Genomic DNA, 20695 nt, shown 5'->3' on the forward strand with positions numbered 1-20695 from the left:
GAGTTTTAAGCCAACTTTTTCACTCTCCACTTTCACTTTCATCAAGAGGCTTTTTAGTTCCTCTTCATTTTCTGCCATAAGGGTGGTGTCATCTGCATATCTGAGGTTATTGATATTTCTCCCGGCAATCTTGATTCCAGCTTGTGCTTCTTCCAGCCCAGCGTTTCTCATAATGTACTCTGCATAGAAGTTAAATAAGCATGGTGACAATATACAGCCTTGACGTACTCTTTTTCCTATTTGGAACCAGTCTGTTGTTCCATGTCCAGTTCTAACTGTTGCTTCCTGACCTGCATATGGGTTTCTCAAGAGGCAGGTCAGGTGGTCTGGTATTCCCATCTCTTTCAGAATTTTCCACAGTTGATTGTGATCCACACAGTCAAAGGCTTTGGCATAGTCAATAAAGCAGAAAAAGATGTTTTTCTGGAACTCTCTTGCTTTTTCCATGATCCAGCGGATATTGGCAGTTTGGTCTCTGCTTCCTCTGCCTTTTCTAAAACCAGCTTGAACATCTGGAAGTTCATGGTTCACGTATTGCTGAAGCCTGGCTTGGAGAATTTTGAGCATTACTTTACTAGCGTGTGAGATGAGTGCAATTGTGCAGTAGTTTGAGCATTCTTTGGCATTGCCTTTCTTTGAGATTGGAATGAAAACTGACCTTTTCCAGTCCTGTGGCCACTGCTGAGTTTTCCAAATTTGCTGGCATATTGAGTGCAGCACTTTCACAGCATCATCTTCCAGGATTTGAAATAGCTCCACTGGAATTCCATCACCTCCACTAGCTTTGTTCATAGTGATGCTTTCTAAGGCCCACTTGACTTCACATTCCAGGATGTCTGGCTCTAGGTCAGTGATCACACCATCATGATTATCTGGGTCGTGAAGATCTTTTTTGTGTAGTTCTTCTGTGTATTCTTGCCATCTCTTCTTAATATCTTCTGCTTCTGTTAGGTCCATACCATTTCTGTCCTTTATCGAGCCCATCTTTGCATGAAATGTTCTCTTGGTATCTCTAATTTTCTTGAAGAGATCTCTAGTCTTTCCCATTCTGTTGTTTTCCTCTATTTCTTTGCATTGATCGCTGAGGAAGGCTTTCTTATCTCTCCTTGGTATTCTTTGGAACTCTGCATTCAGATGCATATATCTTTCCTTTTCTCCTTTGCTTTTCGCGTCTCTTCTTTTCACAGCTATTTGTAAGGCCTCCCCAGACAGCCATTTTGCTTTCTTGCATTTCTTTTCCATGGTCATGGTCTTGATCCCTGTCTCCTGTACAATGTCACAAACCTCATTCCATAGTTCATGAGGCACTCTATCTATCAGATCTAGTCCCTTAAATCTATTTCTCACTTCCACAGTACAATCATAAGGGATTTGATTTAGGTCTTACCTGAATGGTCTAGTGGTTTTCCCTACTTTCTTCAATTTAAGTCTGAATTTGGCAATAAGGAGTTCATGATCTGAGCCACAGTCAGCTCCTGGTCTTGTTTTTGTTGACTGTATAGAGCTTCTCCATCTTTGGCTGCAAAGAATATAATCAATCTGATTTCAGTGTTGACCATTTGGTGAGGTCCATGTGTAGAGTCTTCTCTTGTGTTGTTGGAAGAGGGTGTTTGCTATGACCAGTGCATTTTCTTGGCAAAACTCTATTAGCCTTTGCCCTGCTTCATTCCGTATTCCAAGGCCAAATTTGCCTGTTACTCCAGGTGTTTCTTGACTTCCTACTTTTGCATTCCAGTCCCCTCTAATGAAAAGGTCATCTTTTTTGGGTGTTAGTTCTAAAAGGTTTTGTAGGTCTTCATAGAAGCATTCAACTTCAGCTTCTTCAGTGTTACTGGTCGGGGCATAGACTTGGATTACTGTGATATTGAATGGTTTACCCTGGAAACGAACAGAGATCATTCTGTTGTTTTTGAGATTGCATCCGAGTACTGCATTTCGCACTCTTTTGTTGACCATGATGGCCACTCCATTTCTTCTGAGGGATTCCTGCCCGCAGTAGTAGATATAATGGTCATCTGAGTCAAATTCACCCATTCCAGTCCATTTTAGTTCGCTGATTACTAGAATGTCAACGTTCACTCTTGCCATCTCTTGTTTGACCACTTCCAATTTGCCTTGATTCATGGACCTGACATCCCAGGTTCCTATGCAATATTGCTCTTTACAGCATTGGACCTTGCTTCTTAAAAATCGGTTATTAACCTGCAAAACCTGTCATCTCTCCCTGGCCTGTCGGGAGTTGTTGGTCCACTGCACTTGCAGCGGTCACTTTATCTCTGCTCTTTGTTCTCAATGGAGAATGCAATGGCAACCCACTCCAGTAGTCTTGCCTGGCAAATCCCATGGCAAATCCCTCCTACCAGGAGGAGCCTGGTAGGCTGCAGTTCATGGGGTTGCTAGGAGTCGGACACGACCGAGTGACTTCACTTTCACTTTTCACGTTCATGCACTGGAGAAGGAAATGGCAACCCACTCCAGTGTTCTTGCCTGGAAAATCCCAGAGACGGCGGAGCCTGGTGGGCTGCCATCTCTGGAGTCGCACAGAATTGGACATGACTGAAGCGACTTAGCAGCAGCAGCAGCAGAATGCAGGAGACCCTAGTTCAATTCCTGGGTTCTGGAAGATCCGCTGGAGAAAGGATACGCTACCCACTGCAATATTCTTCCTTTGTGGCTCAGCTGGTAAAGAATCTGCCTGCAATGTGGGAGAGCTGGATTCGATCCCTGGATTGGCAAGATCCCCTGGAAAAGGGAATGACTACCCTTCTCAGGAGCCAAAGGAGACCCCACAGGGTGGGAAGCCAGCACCATCCAGGCAAGTCCTTTTTTTTTTTCCCCACTGCTGCCACACGACTTTATTTGTGAAACCCCGGGCACAGCCCAGATACACATAGAGCACACGGGAAAAGCACAGTGTGTCACGGGGCGCCTCCAGCCCAGCCCAGCCCAGCCCACCCCCACCCCAGGTCCTCAGGCATGATCGGGCCCTGTCCCTGCCCAGCCCACCCCCACCCCAGGTCCTCAGGCATGATCGGGCCCTGTCCCTGCCCAGCCCACCCCCACCCCAGGTCCTCAGGCATGATCGGGCCCTGTCCCTGCCCAGCCCACCCCCACCCCAGGTCCTCAGGCATGATCGGGCCCTGTCCCTGCCCAGCCCACCCCCACCCCAGGTCCTCAGGCATGATCGGGCCCTGTCCCTGCCCAGCCCACCCCCACCCCAGGTCCTCAGGCATGATAGGCCCTGTCCCTGACCTCCTCGGCTGGAGATCCAGCTTGGGCCCACCCAGATGCCCCCTCCAGCATGGCTCGCAGACATCTCAGCAGCCAGAGGAGGCCCCACGGGGTGCGGAGCCAGCACCGTCCAGGCCAAGTCTAGTTTCCAGACCCCAGTGTCTTCCCCCTAGCTTCTCTTCCTGTCCACATGCTGTGGGTGCCAGTCTTGCCCTCTGCGCCCCCTCCCCCCATCCCATGGCCCCAACCAGAGCAGTCTCTGCCCATCAGGTTGAGGGGTCACACAGCGGGGATGGATGTTAGGGGCAGGGGTGGCCGGAGGAACTGAGTCTGGTGACAGGAAGCAGAGCAGCCATCGAGCGAGCAGCCCCAGACAGGGCAGGACAAACCTGGCCACAGCTCAGGGAGCGGGCAGCACCCGGACAGCAACTGCCCAGGCCTGTCGGGACTTGACGGCCCACTGTGATCGCAGTGCCCACGTTATTTCTGGTCTTTGTTCTTAATAAACTCACTCCTTTCTGCAGTACTCTGGGTCTGGAAACTCTATTCCAAGCTGCACTCAGACTGCCTCGACACAGCCCTCGCACCACGCCGGGTCCAGCCCAAATGCTGACCCACAGTGGTCGTGTGTCCGGAGGCGAGAAGGTAAAAAATGACATTTATGGCAGCAGAGAGCTCACCCTCCCCCAGGCTCTTTCTGTGTGCGTCTGCCTCCAGGCTGTTTGCTCTGAGTTCCACCCCCGCCCCCGCCCCGGGACACCGGCTCTTCGGGTCCTTCACTCAGCAGGTGTCTTCTGTCCTTTCGGAGCCACGCCTCTCAAGGGTCATCGCTGTCAGCTTTTCTGAGATGAGCGTCTCAGCGCTGACGGGGTCGGCCTGACTGCCAACAGGAGGGACCTCGCTTCTGGATGGTGCATCTCGGTGGGGAGGCTCTGGGGAAGAGAGGGGACACCAGGAACACGTCAGCCGCCTCCCCACGAACAACTGAACAACCGAGGTGACTTGGTTCATGGTTGCTGAAGCCGCTGCCTGGGGTGCGGGCTTCACGGGTGGATGACCTCATGTCCCCATGTCCGAAGCCCCATTCTTTCTCCTCCAGACCACTGCTCCCACTTCTTCTGCCCCCTTTGATTTCAGATTATCTTTGGTCAGACTTTTAAATTGTGCCCCACATCATGTTGCCCCCTGCTCCAACCCCCCAGGCCACCCCAGCTTACTTCAGATAAGACCCAGACCTTTCTCTTGGGCTTCCCAGCAGGGAGAGACCCAGCCTTGCCTATTGGATCACAGCCCTCTGCTCTCTGGGCTCATGTGTGTGGTTCTGGACCTTGTTCCCATCTCAGGGCCTTTGCACTTGCTGTTCCCTCTGCCTGCAGTGCTCTTCCCACATCTATGCTTGTCTGGTTCCTCCCTTCCTGCAGGCCTGGGCACAGATGCCACCTCATCCTGAGCTTCTCTGTGGGCCTGGCTAAGGCACGTCTACTAGGTCACACTCTGCCTCCCATTTTATAGTTCTTTTTGGTGCTGGTCTCAAAAGGCTAGTCTCTACTCGCTACTGGACTCTTATCTCATGAGTGGGGTGTATTTGTCTCTTTGTGCTCTTAGCTGTATCTCCAGGGATGGGGAGGGTTTGCGTGCAGGAGTGGGGCCAAAGTGGGTGAATGAATGAATGAATGAATGACTTCTTCCTAATAAATGAAGATGTGGGAGAAGCGTAAGGTGGCTACAGTGTTATTTGTGGGGAAGAATTAGTGAGCTGGGTGACTACGAATAGAGGAGGGATCGTGTTCCAGAAGGTTCCAAGGCAGCCCAGCCTCATGGCATGTGGCTTGGGTGGCCACACAGGCCTTCAGATGGGCCTGTGTTCGGCTTACCACTCTCGTGTCTTTGTCTTGAAATTCTTCCTAAGTTTTGAACAAGGAGCCTTGCTTTTTCTTGCCGCACCGGGCCTCACAAACATGTCACTGGTCTGGTCCAGGTGCCGCAGCAGTGAGTGGAGTGCATCCAGTCCTCCCCACAGCCCAGGGGCCATGGGCTCCTCTAACCCTCAACTTATAGATGGGGAAGCAAAGGCTCCCAGCTGAGTGATGGGTTAGGTGGACTCCACTTCTGTCATGATTCTCCTGCCTCCCAGACTCCAGGAAACAGGAGATTCATGACTGTTGAGTGAGTAAGAGAAAGAGCATGCGGGTCCCGCCCTGCCCCAGGCTCACCTGCGTCCCCTCCTGTTTCCCCAGGCCTTTTGACTCCCTTGACATCAGCTGCCCCTGGGTGGACCATCATCCTGTTGCTGTTGCCGACAGTGGTGTCCTCGAGGAAGCAGGAGCGAATGTGGACTCTCTGGGAGGTGACCCCTTCAGACTGAGGTCCTGGTTCAGGGATTTGAATTTCGATGGAAGCTTCTGGGCTGGTGCCCAAGACAGAGGCTGCAGGTCGGTCATAGAAAGGGATTCGGGGAGGGGTTGTGAGCAGCTGGACAGCAGGCCTGACCTCCGACCTGGCTCCCAGGTGCTGCACAGCTGACCATCCTCCTGGAGCCTTCCTGCAGTGGTCTGTGCCATGCTCTGTCATGGGCAGACATGTGGCCTCACATGGTGCCTCTGTATGTTCCTTTCATGTGCCTGGGCTGCCAGTTCTCTTGGCCCCTGGGTCTGCCAGCTTGAGTTCCCCTCCTCCTGCTGCCCATCCCCACTGACCTGGTCCTCTGTGCCTCCCTGGGCACTCAACTACTGCCCCCGCGGACCCTTGTCCCTGTCTCTCTGCTGCCTGCCTTCTGGCAACTCTGGAACACCATCACCATCTTCAGTTAGAATCTTCACGTGACCCCCAGCCCAGTCCCCAGCCCCTGCCATCTTGCTCCTGCCTCCCCTGCCAAACTTCAGAAGAGAGCTGGCCACGCTCTGTCTCACCTCCTTCCACTGCCCTCGCTCCTTCTGGCCCCTCAGGTCACTACAGACCCCTTGTTGCCAGACCCTGTGACCCTCCCTTGATCTCACAGCCTCTTCTCTTCTGGAAACTTGTGCCCTGGCATCCCTGGGGCTCCTCCTCTCCCAGGCCTCTCTGCTGCATCTCCCCCAGCCTGTCTCTGGATGCCCAGTGTCAGCGAGGACTTCGCCTCAGCCCTCTGGTCAACAGCACCTAGGTGGCTCCTTAGATGCCTTTCCAACCCAGCCATCTCCTTTGTCTCCACTTCATCTGGCCCAGGAAATGATCCCTGCCCATTGCAGAGATGAAGCCATTGAGGTTTCCTAGGTGGGTAGCAGGAATGGGAACCCTAGTGTTAACTCTGCCAGACCCCCTTGCTCTACTCTGTGGACAGCCTCCTGGTGGGATGGAAAGAATTTCCCATCATGCCTCTCCCCACAAGGACTGGCTCAAGTCCCATGTATCGAGGAGGCCAGATGGGGTGTGGTGAGGGCAGGATGGCAGCCCACTGTCCCATTACCTGGGGGGCTGTCACAGGCACCGCGGGCAGAGCCCTTGGCTGGGTTGCTGTGAAGTCTCATCTCATTGCCATGCCCCATCTGAACTCGCCTGAGCACAGACTTCTCCATCCGGATGTCCTGGGGCCCCCAGGATCCAGCCAGGGAATCCAGAGTTGAGGGATCAGCAGAAGCCATTGGAGGGAGGTAGGAGGGAGCCGTGGAGCCTGGTAGAGGACATGGAAACATGACCCTTAACCCCCACCCTCTGGTACTGCTCTTCCCACCCCCTCCCCACCATGCACACAGATAAATCCAGACAGAGGAGACAGGACTCTGAATTCTTTCTGGACACCAGCAGACTGGGAGTGACTACTTTAGGCTCTGAATTGAAGAGCAGGTGGATCAGCAGAACAGTTAGCGTGGGTTTCCAGGGTTTTATAACTGGGATGCCTGGGGTGTCAATGGGGCATTGAAAACCCAAATACTGAGCTCGCCCTCTGTTCCTAGCCATTCTCACCCCTCTGGGTCTATTGGGGAAAAGTCTCCTTGGGGTGACCTTTGTGGTTTTCAAGGAAATGCTGTAAAAGTTTACTTTAAAATGAATTTGAGTAGAATAAAAGGTAAACCATTTAGCAACACCGAATTAACAGTCAGCCAAGGACTCAGCCAAAATTACGGAAGGTGGAGCTCAGAGGACTGAAGGTGGGGAAAGGCTGATTTAGAGTCTAGAACAAAGTTCCTCATTTCACAGTTAAGGAAACTGTGGCCCAGAGCGGGGAAGGGCTTTCTCGAGGTCAAAGGGGTGTCCCAAATTTGGGGTCAATGCTTTCATTCATGTCCCATAGCTGGACTGAGAGGTGGCCCTGTCCCCTCTCCCCACAGTGCCTGGTACGGAGTAGGTACTCACTTGCTTACTGTTATTTCATCAAAGCCAGGATGTACCCAGTAAGAGGGATCCCAGTTTGTGAAATGCTAACATGAGGGAAGAAACAGTGTCTTGGAACAAACACAATGTTACAATGATGCCTTGTGCCATCTTAGTGAGAGAGAAGGAATGAAGTTGTTTCTTGTGGAAAATGTGGCAAAAGATGGCAGAGTAAAGGGAATGCAGGAAGGGTTTGATCCAGGCACAAGGAGAGACAGCCTGATTCTTGGGGAAGCCAGAAAGGACCTTGGAAATCTGATAGCTGCCCTTTCTCCCTGGAGACATGCACCCCCTGCTCCTCACCCCACCCAGATGGACAGGACCCCTCTCCCAGGCATCTCAGAGGACTCACCGTTTTCTGCAGAGCCCATTTGTCTCACTAGGAGATTCCCGTGTCCAATCTGGATATCTTCACAGTTCTGGATGGAAATGTGGCTGTTTGGTCCCTTCTGACAGATCATGTTGATTGGATTTTGCTGGTAAATAACTGGGGTGGACTGATTTCTAGAACCTTCTGCAAAATAATATTCCACTCAATCCTTTTGTGCCTCTCAAGGGGTCGGAAGTTCCAAATACTAGTCCACAGCACCAGAATCTCCTGGGTGGGCGGGGTGGGGGGGGCTGGTTAAAACACGAATTCCTGGGGGCCCACCCTGGGGTTCTGAGTCAGTGGGCCCAGGTGGGCCCCAGGAGCCAGAGTGTTTACCAAACGCTGCAGGTAAACTTGTACTTTGTCCCACAGGCCACCCTACCCATGTGTCCTCTGCCACCACGGGAGGGCAGCTGGTGCCTGCTTGCACTCTCTGCCCCCTCCCACTGCGAGGAAACCACGGCTCTAACCTCTGCTTTCCTATAGGGACCTTTCCTCTCGGGACCTTTCCTCTCTCCCTTTAGGGAGCTGTCCACGGGCTGCTTCTAACCATGGGAAAAGCTCTGTTTGGTTCACAAGGCATTTTTAAGAATTTGGAGAAGTCACCACTGTTTAACATCTAGCCTTTAAGATGCTGAGGCCCTCCTTGGGTGCCATAAGCAGGGGTGTTAGCTCCACATGGGCTCCACACAAAGGGCCACATTCCCACCTTCGTGGGCCCTTGGCTCTTGTGTCTTTGTGAGCCCTCAACTCCATAAAAAGTATTTAAAATTGCATTTAATGACTGTGTTGGGATAAAGGCAAATATAAATCAGCTGGAATTATTAGCTATTCATTCTTACTATGATATCCATTTTTTTCTTCCAATTTAAAGAGAAATTGGACCATTTGGTGACCCCCTAAAAGTACTGGAGTCTCTAGGCCTTGGGCCTGCTGTTTGTAATGCCTAAGTCAGTTCTGGGACTCCACCTGTGGGTATGTAAGCCCAGCCTAGCCGACTCCTTCAACAACTTTAAAACTCCAAGTTGGGCAAAATGCTTACAGAAAACTGTTAGCAAACTCAAACTGAGACCTGTGTCCCAGGGTTGATACAGTCAGGGGTGGACCCCACCTCCAGGAAGCCCTCCTTGGTTACTCCCACCAGCATTCCCCTCCCTCCTGGAATCCCCTGCCAGGGACAGGTCAGCAAGACTCCAGCTTCTGACAAGGTGGGGCAGCCAGAGTACTTAGCAGGAGCCCGGCAAGGACCAGGGCTTGAGTGTTACAATTTCTCTTCACAGCTCTGCCCTCTACCCTGTCCAGAGTAAGGGCCTACCTGATCGATAAATTGTCCAAGAGTTTGATTTCTGGTCAAAGTCCAGGAGGTGCTTGTCCCTCATTGCATACAAGTCTGGGTTGACTTCCTTTGCTGTCTTCATCCCCAGGGCCTTGGCGATCATCAGGGCTTTATGGGGCCCATGGGCTTCCAGAAACTGGTAGATCTCTTCCTCTGGGAGGTGGGAGGCCAGTGGTTAAAGAGGACCCTGGAGGCTGGATCTACTCCCCTGCTTACCAGCCCCTGTGCCCATTTTCCTCATCTGTGAAATGGACACAATAATATTACTGCACCACAGAGGTCGTTCTGGGGGTTGGGAATTCTCTTCAGGGGTTCTGAACAGTGCCTGCCCATGCTAAGTGCACAGCAAATGCTAACCATTCATCAGACAAATGATTTCTCAGTCACTTAGCCTCTCCCCAAGAGACAGAGCCTTGCCTCTGAACACTGTGTGCAGTGGGGGGACCTTTCAGTGGGTGGGGTGGTTGTCGCTGGACACGTGTAGCTTCCTGAATGACCGTGAGAGTCTGGGGGCAGAGGGAACTGGCGCTGAATGAAACCAGGATGCTTACCCTGTTTACTGAGCTGGGGGCCCGGCTTCTTTGGAATTGCAACTGCGTCTTGCTGGGGCCTCTCCGCTGGAGAAAGAAAGACGGTCAGGGGGTGAAGGAACGGGAGAGGGGACGTGGATTCTGCCAGACAAAGGTGGGCTGCTCTGTAGAGGACCCAGCACACGGATCTCCAAACTCAGATTCTAGAGTTAAAGGAACTTAGCTTCAAATCCTGCCCCATGCCCTTCTGGGCTTCCCTGGTGGCTCAGACTGTAAATATGGGAGACCTGGTTTCAATCCCTAGGTTGGGAAGATCCCCTCGAGAAGGGAACAGCTACCCACTCCAGTATTCTTGCCTGGAGAATTCCATGGACAGAGGAGCCTGATGGGCTACAGTCCATGGTGTCGCAAAGAGTTGGACATGACTGAGCGACTAACACTTTCACTTTGAGCCCCACCTCCCCCAACCCTGGTCCTGCAACAGCTTTTTGTAAGTACTTGACACATGTCAGCTGTTTAGGTCCATGGGCCGCAGAACCAGAGAAGTGGATCTCATGCGATGCTAAGACTTCAGTTATTATCATGTCGTTGGTAGTGTCATAAACATCATTATTAAAGTTTGGCTGAGCACCTACTATGTGCTGGCATGGGCTTAGCCCTTTGCATCAAATCCTCTCGACTCCATTGGCCAGAGAAAGAAATCAGGATGCAGTGAGAACATGGCATGCACCCTCAAGGGCAGAGCCCGTACTTGAACCCAGGTCCAAATCTGGGCTTGGCCGCTACCAGGACCGCTCATGCTGGGTCCCGCACCCCCACCTCCCCCGCCGCCGGTGACAGGTTACCCCGCTCTGTGGGAACCACTTCTTTGGTCCCGCCGTCGCCCAAGCACCACGTCGCAGGGCCTGCGAGCATGACTCCTTTTGACTCCTGCTTCATCTTGTGGAGGAGCTGGTTGAGCTTCTTCTTGGGCACTTGCAATTTCTTTAACAGTTGGGCAGTCTTCACAGGGGAGCCAGCATCCCTCAATACCTCCAGAATCTTCTGCTCAAGGTCTGGGAGAGCAAGACAGGGGCAGAGACAGAACTGAGGTCCCCACGACCCAGTCTGGGCCGTCAGGAGCCCTCACAGAGGGATCCAGGGCAGACGGAGGAACAGAGGTCAAAGTAGACATCCATCAGTGTCTCTGCTTAGGGAGGGGTGCGTGGGCTGCTCAGAAATGACCTGGGCCGGACAGTCTGGTGGCCAGAGGAGCTGCCAGGCCTTCCGAGTGTCCCCCGCCTGTGTGAGCACTGGAGGACGTTTGGGAACAGTCAGCTCTCAGGTGTCCTCAGAGCAGAGGAGAGTGGAGGCCGCAGGTTGCAGGAGGGTAAGGGCGGAGCAGAGGAGCGGGGGGAGTGAGGCCTGTCCCTGGTGCTCTCCATCCCCCATCCACCCCACCCTGTGGAATCTGCTCCTCGGGCTCACCATCCACAGGGGCGATGTCACTGTTCATCCCCATCAGAAACCCAGCAGGCGTTCAGAAACAGAGCTTTCACCGTGCTGCCCAACCATGGAGTCCTGGTGGTACTGCTCCAGATTCTCTCAACCCCTTCTTCTCCTTTTCTCCTCCTCCACTCCCCACTCCTTGTCAGCATCCCCTCGATGACAGCAGTTCCACCCACCCCAGGTTCCCTCCAGTCCACCCTCCTCTTGGCTGGCAGAACGGGTTCTGCTAGCCTCATCTTTACCCACCCTCAACTGCCCTTCAAGTGCCAACCTGTTTGAATTCCTTTCAGCCATACTCACCCCTGGGCCTTTGCACATGCCGTTCCCTTTGCCAGGTGTGCTCTCCCCCCCCTCCACCTGTCCACTGTGAGTTCTTACTCAGACTCCAATGCTGGAAGGCTGTCCTGAGTGCCCTGAGCAGGTGGGACGCTGGTCCTGTGTGGGTCCCCTGCAGAGTGTCCCCAGGGATCCGCTGCTGTGATTGCCAGGTTCACTGTAGTGGTTCTGTGTCTAGCCATGGGCCAGGCATGCAGTAGGGTCTCAGGAACTATTAACAGCATTTGACTGGATGAAAGAGTGAGTGTCCACTACTGGATAGGTGTGTGCTCAGATGGCCTGGGCAGGGGATGGGCGCTCCTCCAAGGCCTCTGTTTCTGCCTCCCCTCTGCCAGAGTTAATGGTCCTAAGCAGGATGCCTCAAGGCTCAAAGAGGAACTTTCCAAATGGCCCCAATCCTCCCAGGCAGGCTCCCATAAACCCAAGCCAGCTGCCCTGCGGGGACTGAGAGAACTGGTGGACGCTGAGCCAGCAGTGCATGGAGCTGGGAGAGAAAGTGTCTGCCCCTGAGAACACCGTGGGAATGCAAAGCAGGGCCTTTCTTGGGAAGGCCAAGTTACCCTTCCAGGGCAGCAGCCCAACCCTTTGACCTCTGGGTTCTTGCTGGATTCTGAGTGGGCAGCACTAGGGGATGACCTGTTTACCAGCTCTGCGCTGGGCAGTGTGGCTTGCTCTTGTGGATGGAATGTTTGCATCTTTCTGGGGGCAGGTGATGGGCATTACAACCCCTGGGGTCACCCAGCCTGAACTTCACTCACTAAACACTACCCCCGAGACTGTCATACCCGTCCAACCCACTGATGCTTTGCCTAGCCATGAAAAGAGTTTTGATTCCTGAAAAACCTGCTCCTGGGTGCGCCTCTCTCTCTTCCTCCTCCTGCAGTCCCCTGACCCCAAAGAGAAAATGGGGTCCATGCAGTGAAGGCTGGGCTTGCCTCCCCCACTGAGTCTTCTGGCTGCTGAACCAGAAATTGCAAAATGGGATGAGGGATCAGTTAAAAGGAAAACCTGCTGGGGAACAAGTTAAATTCAGTTACCCAGTGCCCCTGACATGTCTGTCTCCTTGGGAAAATATAACAGGAACCTGGGAACCAACCAGCCTGGGATCCTGAGCCACTCCCAGTTAACCCCCCTCCCTGACACAACATATTTTCCTGGGTTTGAGCCAAAACTCTGCCACCTACCAGCTGTGTGACCTCTCTGGGTCTCCATTTCCCCTTCTTTGAAATGGTGAGATTCATGACTACTTCAGAGCGTGGTGAGGTTCAGATAGTTATTGATCACAGAACAAAGACAGACGAAAAGCGCCTCAGCCCCCAGCCCACATGCTTTCAGTGGGGACCCTAGAAAACAGCTCTGTTCAGTGCCAGTTAAGTTTTGTGTGTGCTGTTCAATAAAAGAACAGTAGCAGGAGGAAAGCCACGTATAAGCACTTGCCAGTCTTAGCAAAGCAACTTCTCTCCTTCTTCAAAATGAAAGTGAAGAAGGGTGTTCAGGCCCCAAGCTCAGCCGTGGTCCCCTGAGTTATTTCACCTGTGCCGCCTGTGATCTCAGGAGTGAGGTGGGAACCTCAGTGGGCTTCCCCTGAGGGTTCCTGCAAAACGCACACGGAGCGTGTTGCAAGATGCCTGGTGTAGAGCAAGGCTCTGAACCCGATGCAATGCTCTCTCCCTCTCTTTCTTACGGTTGTGCCTTTAGATATTAGCCTATCGTGGTTGTCATCTGAACCAAGAAAAGGAACCAGAAGAAAATTTAAGTCCCACCCGGGCACTCCCATGGGTCCTTAGAGGGAAAAAAGTACCTGTGTCTCCTGGGCCAGCAGGGACCTCGGCCATTCTGGCAGCAGCTGCCTGGGAGATTTGGAGTCAGCAGCAGGCTCTGACCCTGGGGCCTGCAGAAGGTGGGTCCGGTCAAGGCTGGGTGTACTCTTGTGGGCCAGGCTGGTGCTTCTGGCAGCTGTGAAGACACTCCAGCTTCATCCGGACGGCTGTCAGCTGTCAGCTGTTCACACCCGGAAATGGGGCCCTAGGCAGCCAACTTGATCAGTCTCTGGAGAAAATGAAAATGAAACTTCTATGTGTGGTTTTTCAGAGAAACAAAATCGAAAGCTGAATTGAGCAAGACACAGTTATGCTTTCTACTAGATATTGGTAGGGAGCTGCTGAGATGGAGGAGACCAGAGCTGCTTCTGGGGCTGGGGGGTTTCCCACCGCTGTCCACCTTGACTCCCCCAGCCACAGGCCAAGATACCTGGGTGGGTGGGTGGCTGAGCACCTGTGATCATCAAAACCACATAAGTGTGTGCATATCAAACCGACGACAGTGTTGATGTACGGCAGAGACCACAACTTTGAAAAGCAATTATCCTCTAGTTAAAAAAAAAGGAGGACTCTCTTTAATGAGTACCTACTATGTACTTTCCAAGCTCATGTGCCCCTGACTCATCTACAGGTTAGGGTCTAGTTAGGGTCTCTTTTCTCAGGAAACTGAGGCTTGGGTCAATGAGGCCACTTGTCCAAGGTCACAGAGATGCTCAGGTTCTAACTCAGCCCCACCATTTACTGGCTGTGGGACCTTGGGCAGGTTATTCTACCTATTTATGTCTTAGTTTTCTCATCTATGAAATGGGCCAATAAAAGGAGTGACCTCAAGAGGTGGTGGCGAGGACTAAAAGGGTTAATTCAGGCACCTCTACAGCCATGGACACAGCTGGGCACCCACTGACCTGGTTCTGGAAAAAAGACCCATCGCTTCTGAAACTTCTTACAGGGGCCACTGACCTCCCCAAACAGTTCAGGGACACTGCTCAGTCCAGGTGACGGAAGGGGAAACTGAGGCCAACAGAGGTGAAGGGCTTTGTGCGAGGCAGCCCAGAGGGTCAAGGGCTCAGGGTCTCAGTTGAGGCCAAGGAGTGGGTGCCAGTCCCAGGCTCCCAGGAGGACACCATCCCCAGCATTTCTGCAAAGGGAGGCACTTGGGAACAAGTACAGCCATGGAAAGGGCCCCGAAGGCTTATCTCAAAGTTGTCTTTGTGTTCCCGAGTCCAGGTTCTCCTGGCTAACTGCACAGCAGGCCAATGAATCAGAGACAAGGTGTGGAGGCAAGAAGTACAACTTTATTTGGAGAGCCAGCTGACCTAAAAGATGGCATACAATTGTCTTAACCATCTTATGGGGTCTGGATGCTAGGTTCTTTCACAGATCAGAGGTGGAGGGAGATGAGGAAACAAAGTAAAAAGGCCATTAATCTTGCAAACATCTCCTAGAATGGCAAGCCTCAGGAAGGGGATGTGTTCATTTCTTCCTTCCTGCCATCTACAGGTGGACAGGGTTCTGAACAAAGGCACTCTAGTTTAATAGTCAGGCAGAGGGGACAGGATTCTGAGGCAGGCCATTATGCGTGAGTATAACAACAAAAGCAACAGAGAGCAAAGTGGAAACAGTTCCAACGTGGAGCCAGAAGTGGTTTATCCCTGCAACATTTGCAGAGCAAGCAAGAAAAATCCCGATGCCCTGTCCACTCTCAGATCAATTAAGTCCCCATCTTGGGAGGCAGGGCTGGAAGTCCCAGAGGACTTCACCTGAACCAGAGGTGAAGTGTTGGACAACTCAATAAAAATAGGAAGCTGCAATGATGTTTTTGCTCCTTTTTAATGTCAGGAGGAGAAGGGGACGACAGAGGATGAGATGGCTGGATGGCATCACCAACTCAATGGACGTGAGTCTGAGTGAACTCTGGGAGTTGGTGATGGACAGGGAGGCCTGGTGTGCTGCAATTCATGGGGTCGCAGAGAGTCGGACACGACTGAACGACTGAACTGAACTGAACGGAACTGAATGTAAAACAGAAGAAACGTGTGCCTCTATGTGCGTTAACAACGTTCATTTTAAATGAGGATTAATTGGGTGTTTTGGGAGGGATTGTCAGGTGTCTTCTGAACTCAGGCTCAGGCTGAGTCACTGTGGGCGGCTGGGAGGCGCCACGCCGGGACTGGCCACTAGGTGGCGCCCGCTCACTGAGTCCCGGCTCCCTTTGCCCAGTTCCTCTCATTTAGCGGGGGTGGCTCTCACCTGCCCCCATCCTAGGATAACCCCAACTCAGTCTGACCATATTCTGGCTTCTCAGCCATGTGGACCTTAGTGTGGACACTCCGACTTGGACCTAGGCCTGGGTACCTGGTGGGTTTGCAGGTCACACTAGAGTCTGATCTGGGGGTCAGCTGCTTCTGGTCTGTGTCTGTATGCACGTGTTCGGGTGACCCTGTGTCCCCATCACCCACCTCTGAGCTGCAACCCTTCTTCTCCCTAACAGTGTGTCGCTTCCTCTCTGAGCCTTGGTTTAATTATAAAGCAGAAATAACAGATAAGAAAAAGCATGTTTATCTGTCACTTAGTAGGTGTTTATAAAATTTGCATCATTTAGAAAGTGCCATGTGATTGATAGATCTCCATAACATAACTTTAGACACTGTGCTGTGCTTAGTTGTTCAGTCGTGTTTGACTCTTTGCGACCCAATGGACTGTAGGCTGCCAGGCTCCTCTGTCCGTGGAATTCTCCAGGCAAGAATCCTGGAGTGAGTTGCCATGCCCTCCTTCAGGGGATCTTCCCAACCCAGGGATCAAACCCAGGTATCCTGAATTGCAGGTGGATTCTTTACTGTCTGAGCCACCAGGGAAGCCCAAGAATACTGGAGTGGGTGGCCTATCCCTTCTCCAGGGGATCTTTCCGACCCAGGAATTGAACCAGGGTCTCCTGCATTGTAGGCAGATTCTTTATGAGCTGAGATGCCAGGAGAGCCCAAGTTTAGACACTAGGCAAAAAAAAAAAAAAAAAAAAAAGCAAGTGAGAAAGAGAAAGAAAAAAAAACAATTTAATGTAGATGGGTCCTCCTTCCTTAGCGTTCCATGGTACACCTGGAATGGAAACCATGAACCTGCTGTGAACATCTTACCACATTGAATGGGGTTCTTACTGTTAAAGTTTTAATTAGCTTGCATTTCCTCTTCTCTACTTAAGAGAGTTTCAAGGTAATTTTGACTATAAGGATGGTCTTTCACTGAAATATCAGTGACTTACACTATACAGAAACTTCTTTCTTTCTCCTATAACAGTCTGGTAGGTAGCCCAGCACCACAGTGTTGAGACCCAGGCCCCTTCTATTTTGTTGCTCTGCCATTTGTGGGCTTTATGTTCTAAGATGGCTGCTCAAGCTCCAGCCATCACAACTCCATTCCTCACAGGAGGAAGGAAGCAAGGGAAGAAGAATAAGTATCTCTCCTTTAAGAACACTCACAAATTGCACAGACATTCCCCTGACATCCCTCAGTCTCAGAGCCCAGGAGGGAGGCTGGGAAAGAAGGTCTTTATTCTGGGCTACCATGCTACCTAGCTAACACTGGGGGATTGATTAACTTCCAAATAGGGGATAAGATATTGGAAGATACTTAGCTGTCCCTGCCATTTTGAAGCTGTTTTCACCCCAAGAAAGGAGCAGGGAAACCTCCTCTATGCTTTGAAGCACATCTGTTCAGCGGAGCTTCTGTATTGAGCAGGTCTAAGGCTGGCTCACAGGTAGTTCCTACACTGTCAGAGACTCCCGTCCAGGGTGGAAGACAAAAGGGGAGAGGATGCTAGGAGCTCCCTGCTCTCCCTGGGAAGGACCTCAAAGGCCACAGGAGTTTCAAAATGGCGCCACTGCCTGCTGGAGCCCAGGTACATTTTTGCCTTGAAAAGCTCACTCCTTTTTCATTGCTTGTGTTTTTCTGGAAACTATTAGAATTCTCCGCCCCAACCAGATGATAATTACATGTTACTGATCTTGAGTCTTTAAATTTCTCTCTCTTTCTCCCTTTTAAAAGAGAGATATTTTTGCTGCACATTCTGTTGGCAAAACGCAGTCTCCTTTCTACCAGGCAGCCTGAATCTTATGATCATGGTTTCTCTGTGAAATCACCTCAGGGGGAGGGAGTGGAAAGGTCTGAAGGCACCAAGTGGGGACAATAATTACTGCCTTTGTCCAGGGGCAAAGGTCAGAGGACCAGAGGTGGCCAGAGGGAGACAGAGATTACACAAGATCTCAAGAGCTATGGTAGAGGGCGAGGAACAAAGACCAGACCAGGGGCTACGGGAGGCAGCGGGTTCTCTGTGCAGCTTCCGAAGGTTCTGCCCCTAAAGCTGTCTTCCCCAGGCTACCTTCACTGCCCTTCAAGGAACAGGTCAGGGAGGCTCCTTGGGCCATCACTGTCTCCTGGAGTTGGACAGACTTGGGATTCTGTTCCGGGGTTCTAATCTTGTGGCTCTATGCCCTGAACCCCTCACTACTTTTTCTGAGCTTCGATTTCTCCCTTGGAGAAAGGGGATCGTAGCAGCCCTGCCGGGGGTCTTTCTTTGCAAGCTTCCCTGAGATCATCCCCTGGAAGGTCCCAGCAGAGCACTGGGAGCAAAGTGTGTGCTCCGTGAGCAGGCACTGTTGTGTCTTCATACTGTGACCCCCATCTGTCCCTCTCTGAATGACAAAGCAGGTCCATTCACTCATCTGGTTTTGCATCAGGTGATTCCGTGTGCCTCCTTTATCCCAGGCTATGTGCTGGGCGCTAGAGCCGGGAGGGAGTGGGGTGTGAAAGCGAGCCCTCCCCTTGCTAGTTCCTGGTTCCACTTCTCATTTAAACTGCAGAAAAAGCCAATCTGCTCAATTGAGGTATTGATGGGTGACTAAGGCCAATTCCTGAGTCCCCCACCACTCCTGGAAGTGTTGCCTGGTAAGAGGAGTTGAGCAGCTCAGTTCAGTTCAGTTCAGTCGCTCAGTTATGTCCGACTCTTTGCGACCCTGTGGACTGCAGCATGCCAGGCCTCCCTGTCCACTCCTGTCCTAGAATTTACTCAAACTTATGTCCATTGAGTCGGCGATGCCATCCAACCATCTCATCCTCTGTTGTCCCCTTCTCCTCCAGCCTTTAATCTTTCCCAGCATCAGGGTCTTTTCAAATGAGTCAGTTTTTCTCATCAGGTGGCCAAAGTATTGGAGTTTCAGCTACAGCATCAGTCCTTCCAATGAATATCCATCCTTTAGGATGGACTGGTTGGATCTCCTTGCTGTCCAGGGAACTCTCAAGAGCTCTTCTAACTAACACCACAGTTCAAAAGCATCAATTCTTCAGCACTCAGCTTTCTTTATAGGCCAACTCTCATATCCATTCATGACTACTGGAAAAACCATAGCTGCGACTAGACAGACCTTTGTTGGCAAAGTAATGTCTCTGCTTTTTAAGAAGTTGTCTAGGTTGGTCATAACTTTCTTCCAAGGAGCAAGCGTCTTTTAATTTCATGGCTGCAGTCACCATCTGCAGTGATTTTGGAGACCCCCAAAATAAAATCTGTCACTGTTTCCACTGTTTCTCTATTTGCCTTGAAGTGATGGGACTGGATGCCATGATCTCAGTTTTCTGAATGTTGAGTTTTAAGCCAACTTTTTCACTTTCCTCTTTAACTTTCATCAAGAGGCTCTTTAGTTCTTCTTCACTTGATATTTCTCCTGGCAATCTTGATTCCAGCTTGTGTTTCTTCCAGCCCAGCATTTCGCATGATGTACTCTGCATATAAGTTAAATAAGCAGGGTGACAATATATAGCCTTGACGTATTCCTTTCCCGATTTGAAACCAGTCTGTTGTTCCATGTCCAGTTCTAACTGTTGCTTCTTGACCTGCATACAGATTTCTCAAGAGGCAGGTCAGGCGGTCTTGTATTCCCATCTCTTCCAGAATTTTCCACAGTTGATTGTGATCCACACAGTCAAAGGCTTTGGCATAGTCAATAAAGCAGAAATAGATGTTTTTCTGGAACTCTCTAGCTTTTTCAATGATCCAACGGCTGTTGGCAATTTGATTTCTGGTTCCTCTGCCTTTTCTAAAACCAGCTTGAACATCTGGAAGTTCATGGTTCGCATACTGTTGAAGCCTGACTTGGAGAATTTTGAGCATTACTTTACTAGCGTGTTAGGTGAGTGTAATTGTGTGGTAGTTTGAGCCTTCTTTGCATTGCCTTTCTTTGGGATTGGAATGAAAACTGACCTTTTCCAGTCCTGTGGCCACTGCTGAGTTTTCCAAATTTGCTGGCATATTGAGTGCAGCACTTTCACAGCATCATCTTTCAGGATTTGAAATAGCTTGACTGGAATTCCATCACCTCTACTAGCTTTGTTCATAGTGATGTTTCCTAAGGCCCACTTGACTTCCCTCTTTTGCATTCCAGTCCCCTATAATGAAAAGAACATCTTTTTTGGGCGTTAGTTCTAGAAAGTCTTGTAGGTCTTCATAGAAGCCTTCAACTTCAGCTTCTTCAGCATTATTGCCCAGGGCATAGACTTGGATTACTGTGATATTGAATGGTTTGCCTTGGAAACAAACAGAGATCATTCTGTCATTTTTGAGATTGAATCCAAGTACTGCGTTTCGGACTCTTGAGCAGGAGAACACAAGTCATGGGGTGGGCAGGGATCAGGGCATTGAAGGCTGTGATTTGCAACTTATGATTTTCCCTGAGGGCAGAAGAAGCCCCACTGGAAGGTGTTCATCCAAGGTGAGCTGGGGATTTGGAGAGGTCGCCTGGGTGCTGGAGAGTGTTGACAGGGAGTCAGCAGGGGAGGGGGCTGCCACCTTGAGGAGGCTGTATGAGTCCAGGGGAGGGGGCTTAGCCAGCATCAGGCTGTTCTCCCCTTCTTCCCCCTGCCCTGACTCTTTTTAGAAAGTCCTTCCCCACATCCCCCCAAAATAGATTGAAATGAATTCACAACTAACTCGTATATAATCATCTAACTTGTTTATAATTAAAAGATTTTTTTTATAATTCTGCTTCTAAAATGCTTTGCCTACAAGAAATTCATTTAATTATAATTGGCCACAACTCCTCCACCAAGGGGTCAGTATTCTTGGGCATTCTTGCACAATGAAGAGATCTCACCTATAAATTCGTTTCAGACATAATGAAGTATCCTGAAATTTTTATGGTGATTAAATGGAGCAATTAATGAACCTGACATAATGCCATGTCTTCTAGAT

General features: G+C 51.0%; 1 protein-coding gene across 7 annotated transcripts; it reads right to left on the minus strand.

The window, feature by feature from the left end:
- Positions 1 to 3758: 3758 nt before the first annotated feature.
- On the minus strand, positions 3759 to 13686 carry ZBP1 (Z-DNA binding protein 1). Of its 7 annotated transcripts, none has more exons than XM_044927793.2 (9): positions 13443 to 13685; positions 12826 to 13235; positions 10663 to 10872; positions 9839 to 9904; positions 9267 to 9440; positions 7934 to 8095; positions 6677 to 6880; positions 5445 to 5657; positions 3759 to 4163 (listed from the first exon to the last, which is right to left on the minus strand). In XM_044927793.2, exons 2-9 carry the CDS (start codon positions 12851 to 12853, stop codon positions 4012 to 4014), a joined length of 1209 nt encoding a protein of 402 aa, XP_044783728.2. In that variant the 5' UTR covers positions 12854 to 13235; positions 13443 to 13685; the 3' UTR covers positions 3759 to 4011. The 7 variants fall into 7 exon arrangements, with proteins under 7 accessions (XP_044783728.2, XP_044783727.2, XP_044783725.2 ...); XM_044927792.2 differs by having other exon boundaries at positions 12826 to 13363; XM_044927790.2 differs by lacking the exon at positions 12826 to 13235 and having other exon boundaries at positions 7934 to 8092; positions 13443 to 13686.
- Between the last annotated feature and the right edge of the window lie 7009 nt (positions 13687 to 20695).

The sequence above is a fragment of the Bubalus bubalis genome, chromosome 14, assembly GCF_019923935.1.
Source record: "Bubalus bubalis isolate 160015118507 breed Murrah chromosome 14, NDDB_SH_1, whole genome shotgun sequence".
Lineage (NCBI taxonomy): Eukaryota > Metazoa > Chordata > Mammalia > Artiodactyla > Bovidae > Bubalus > Bubalus bubalis.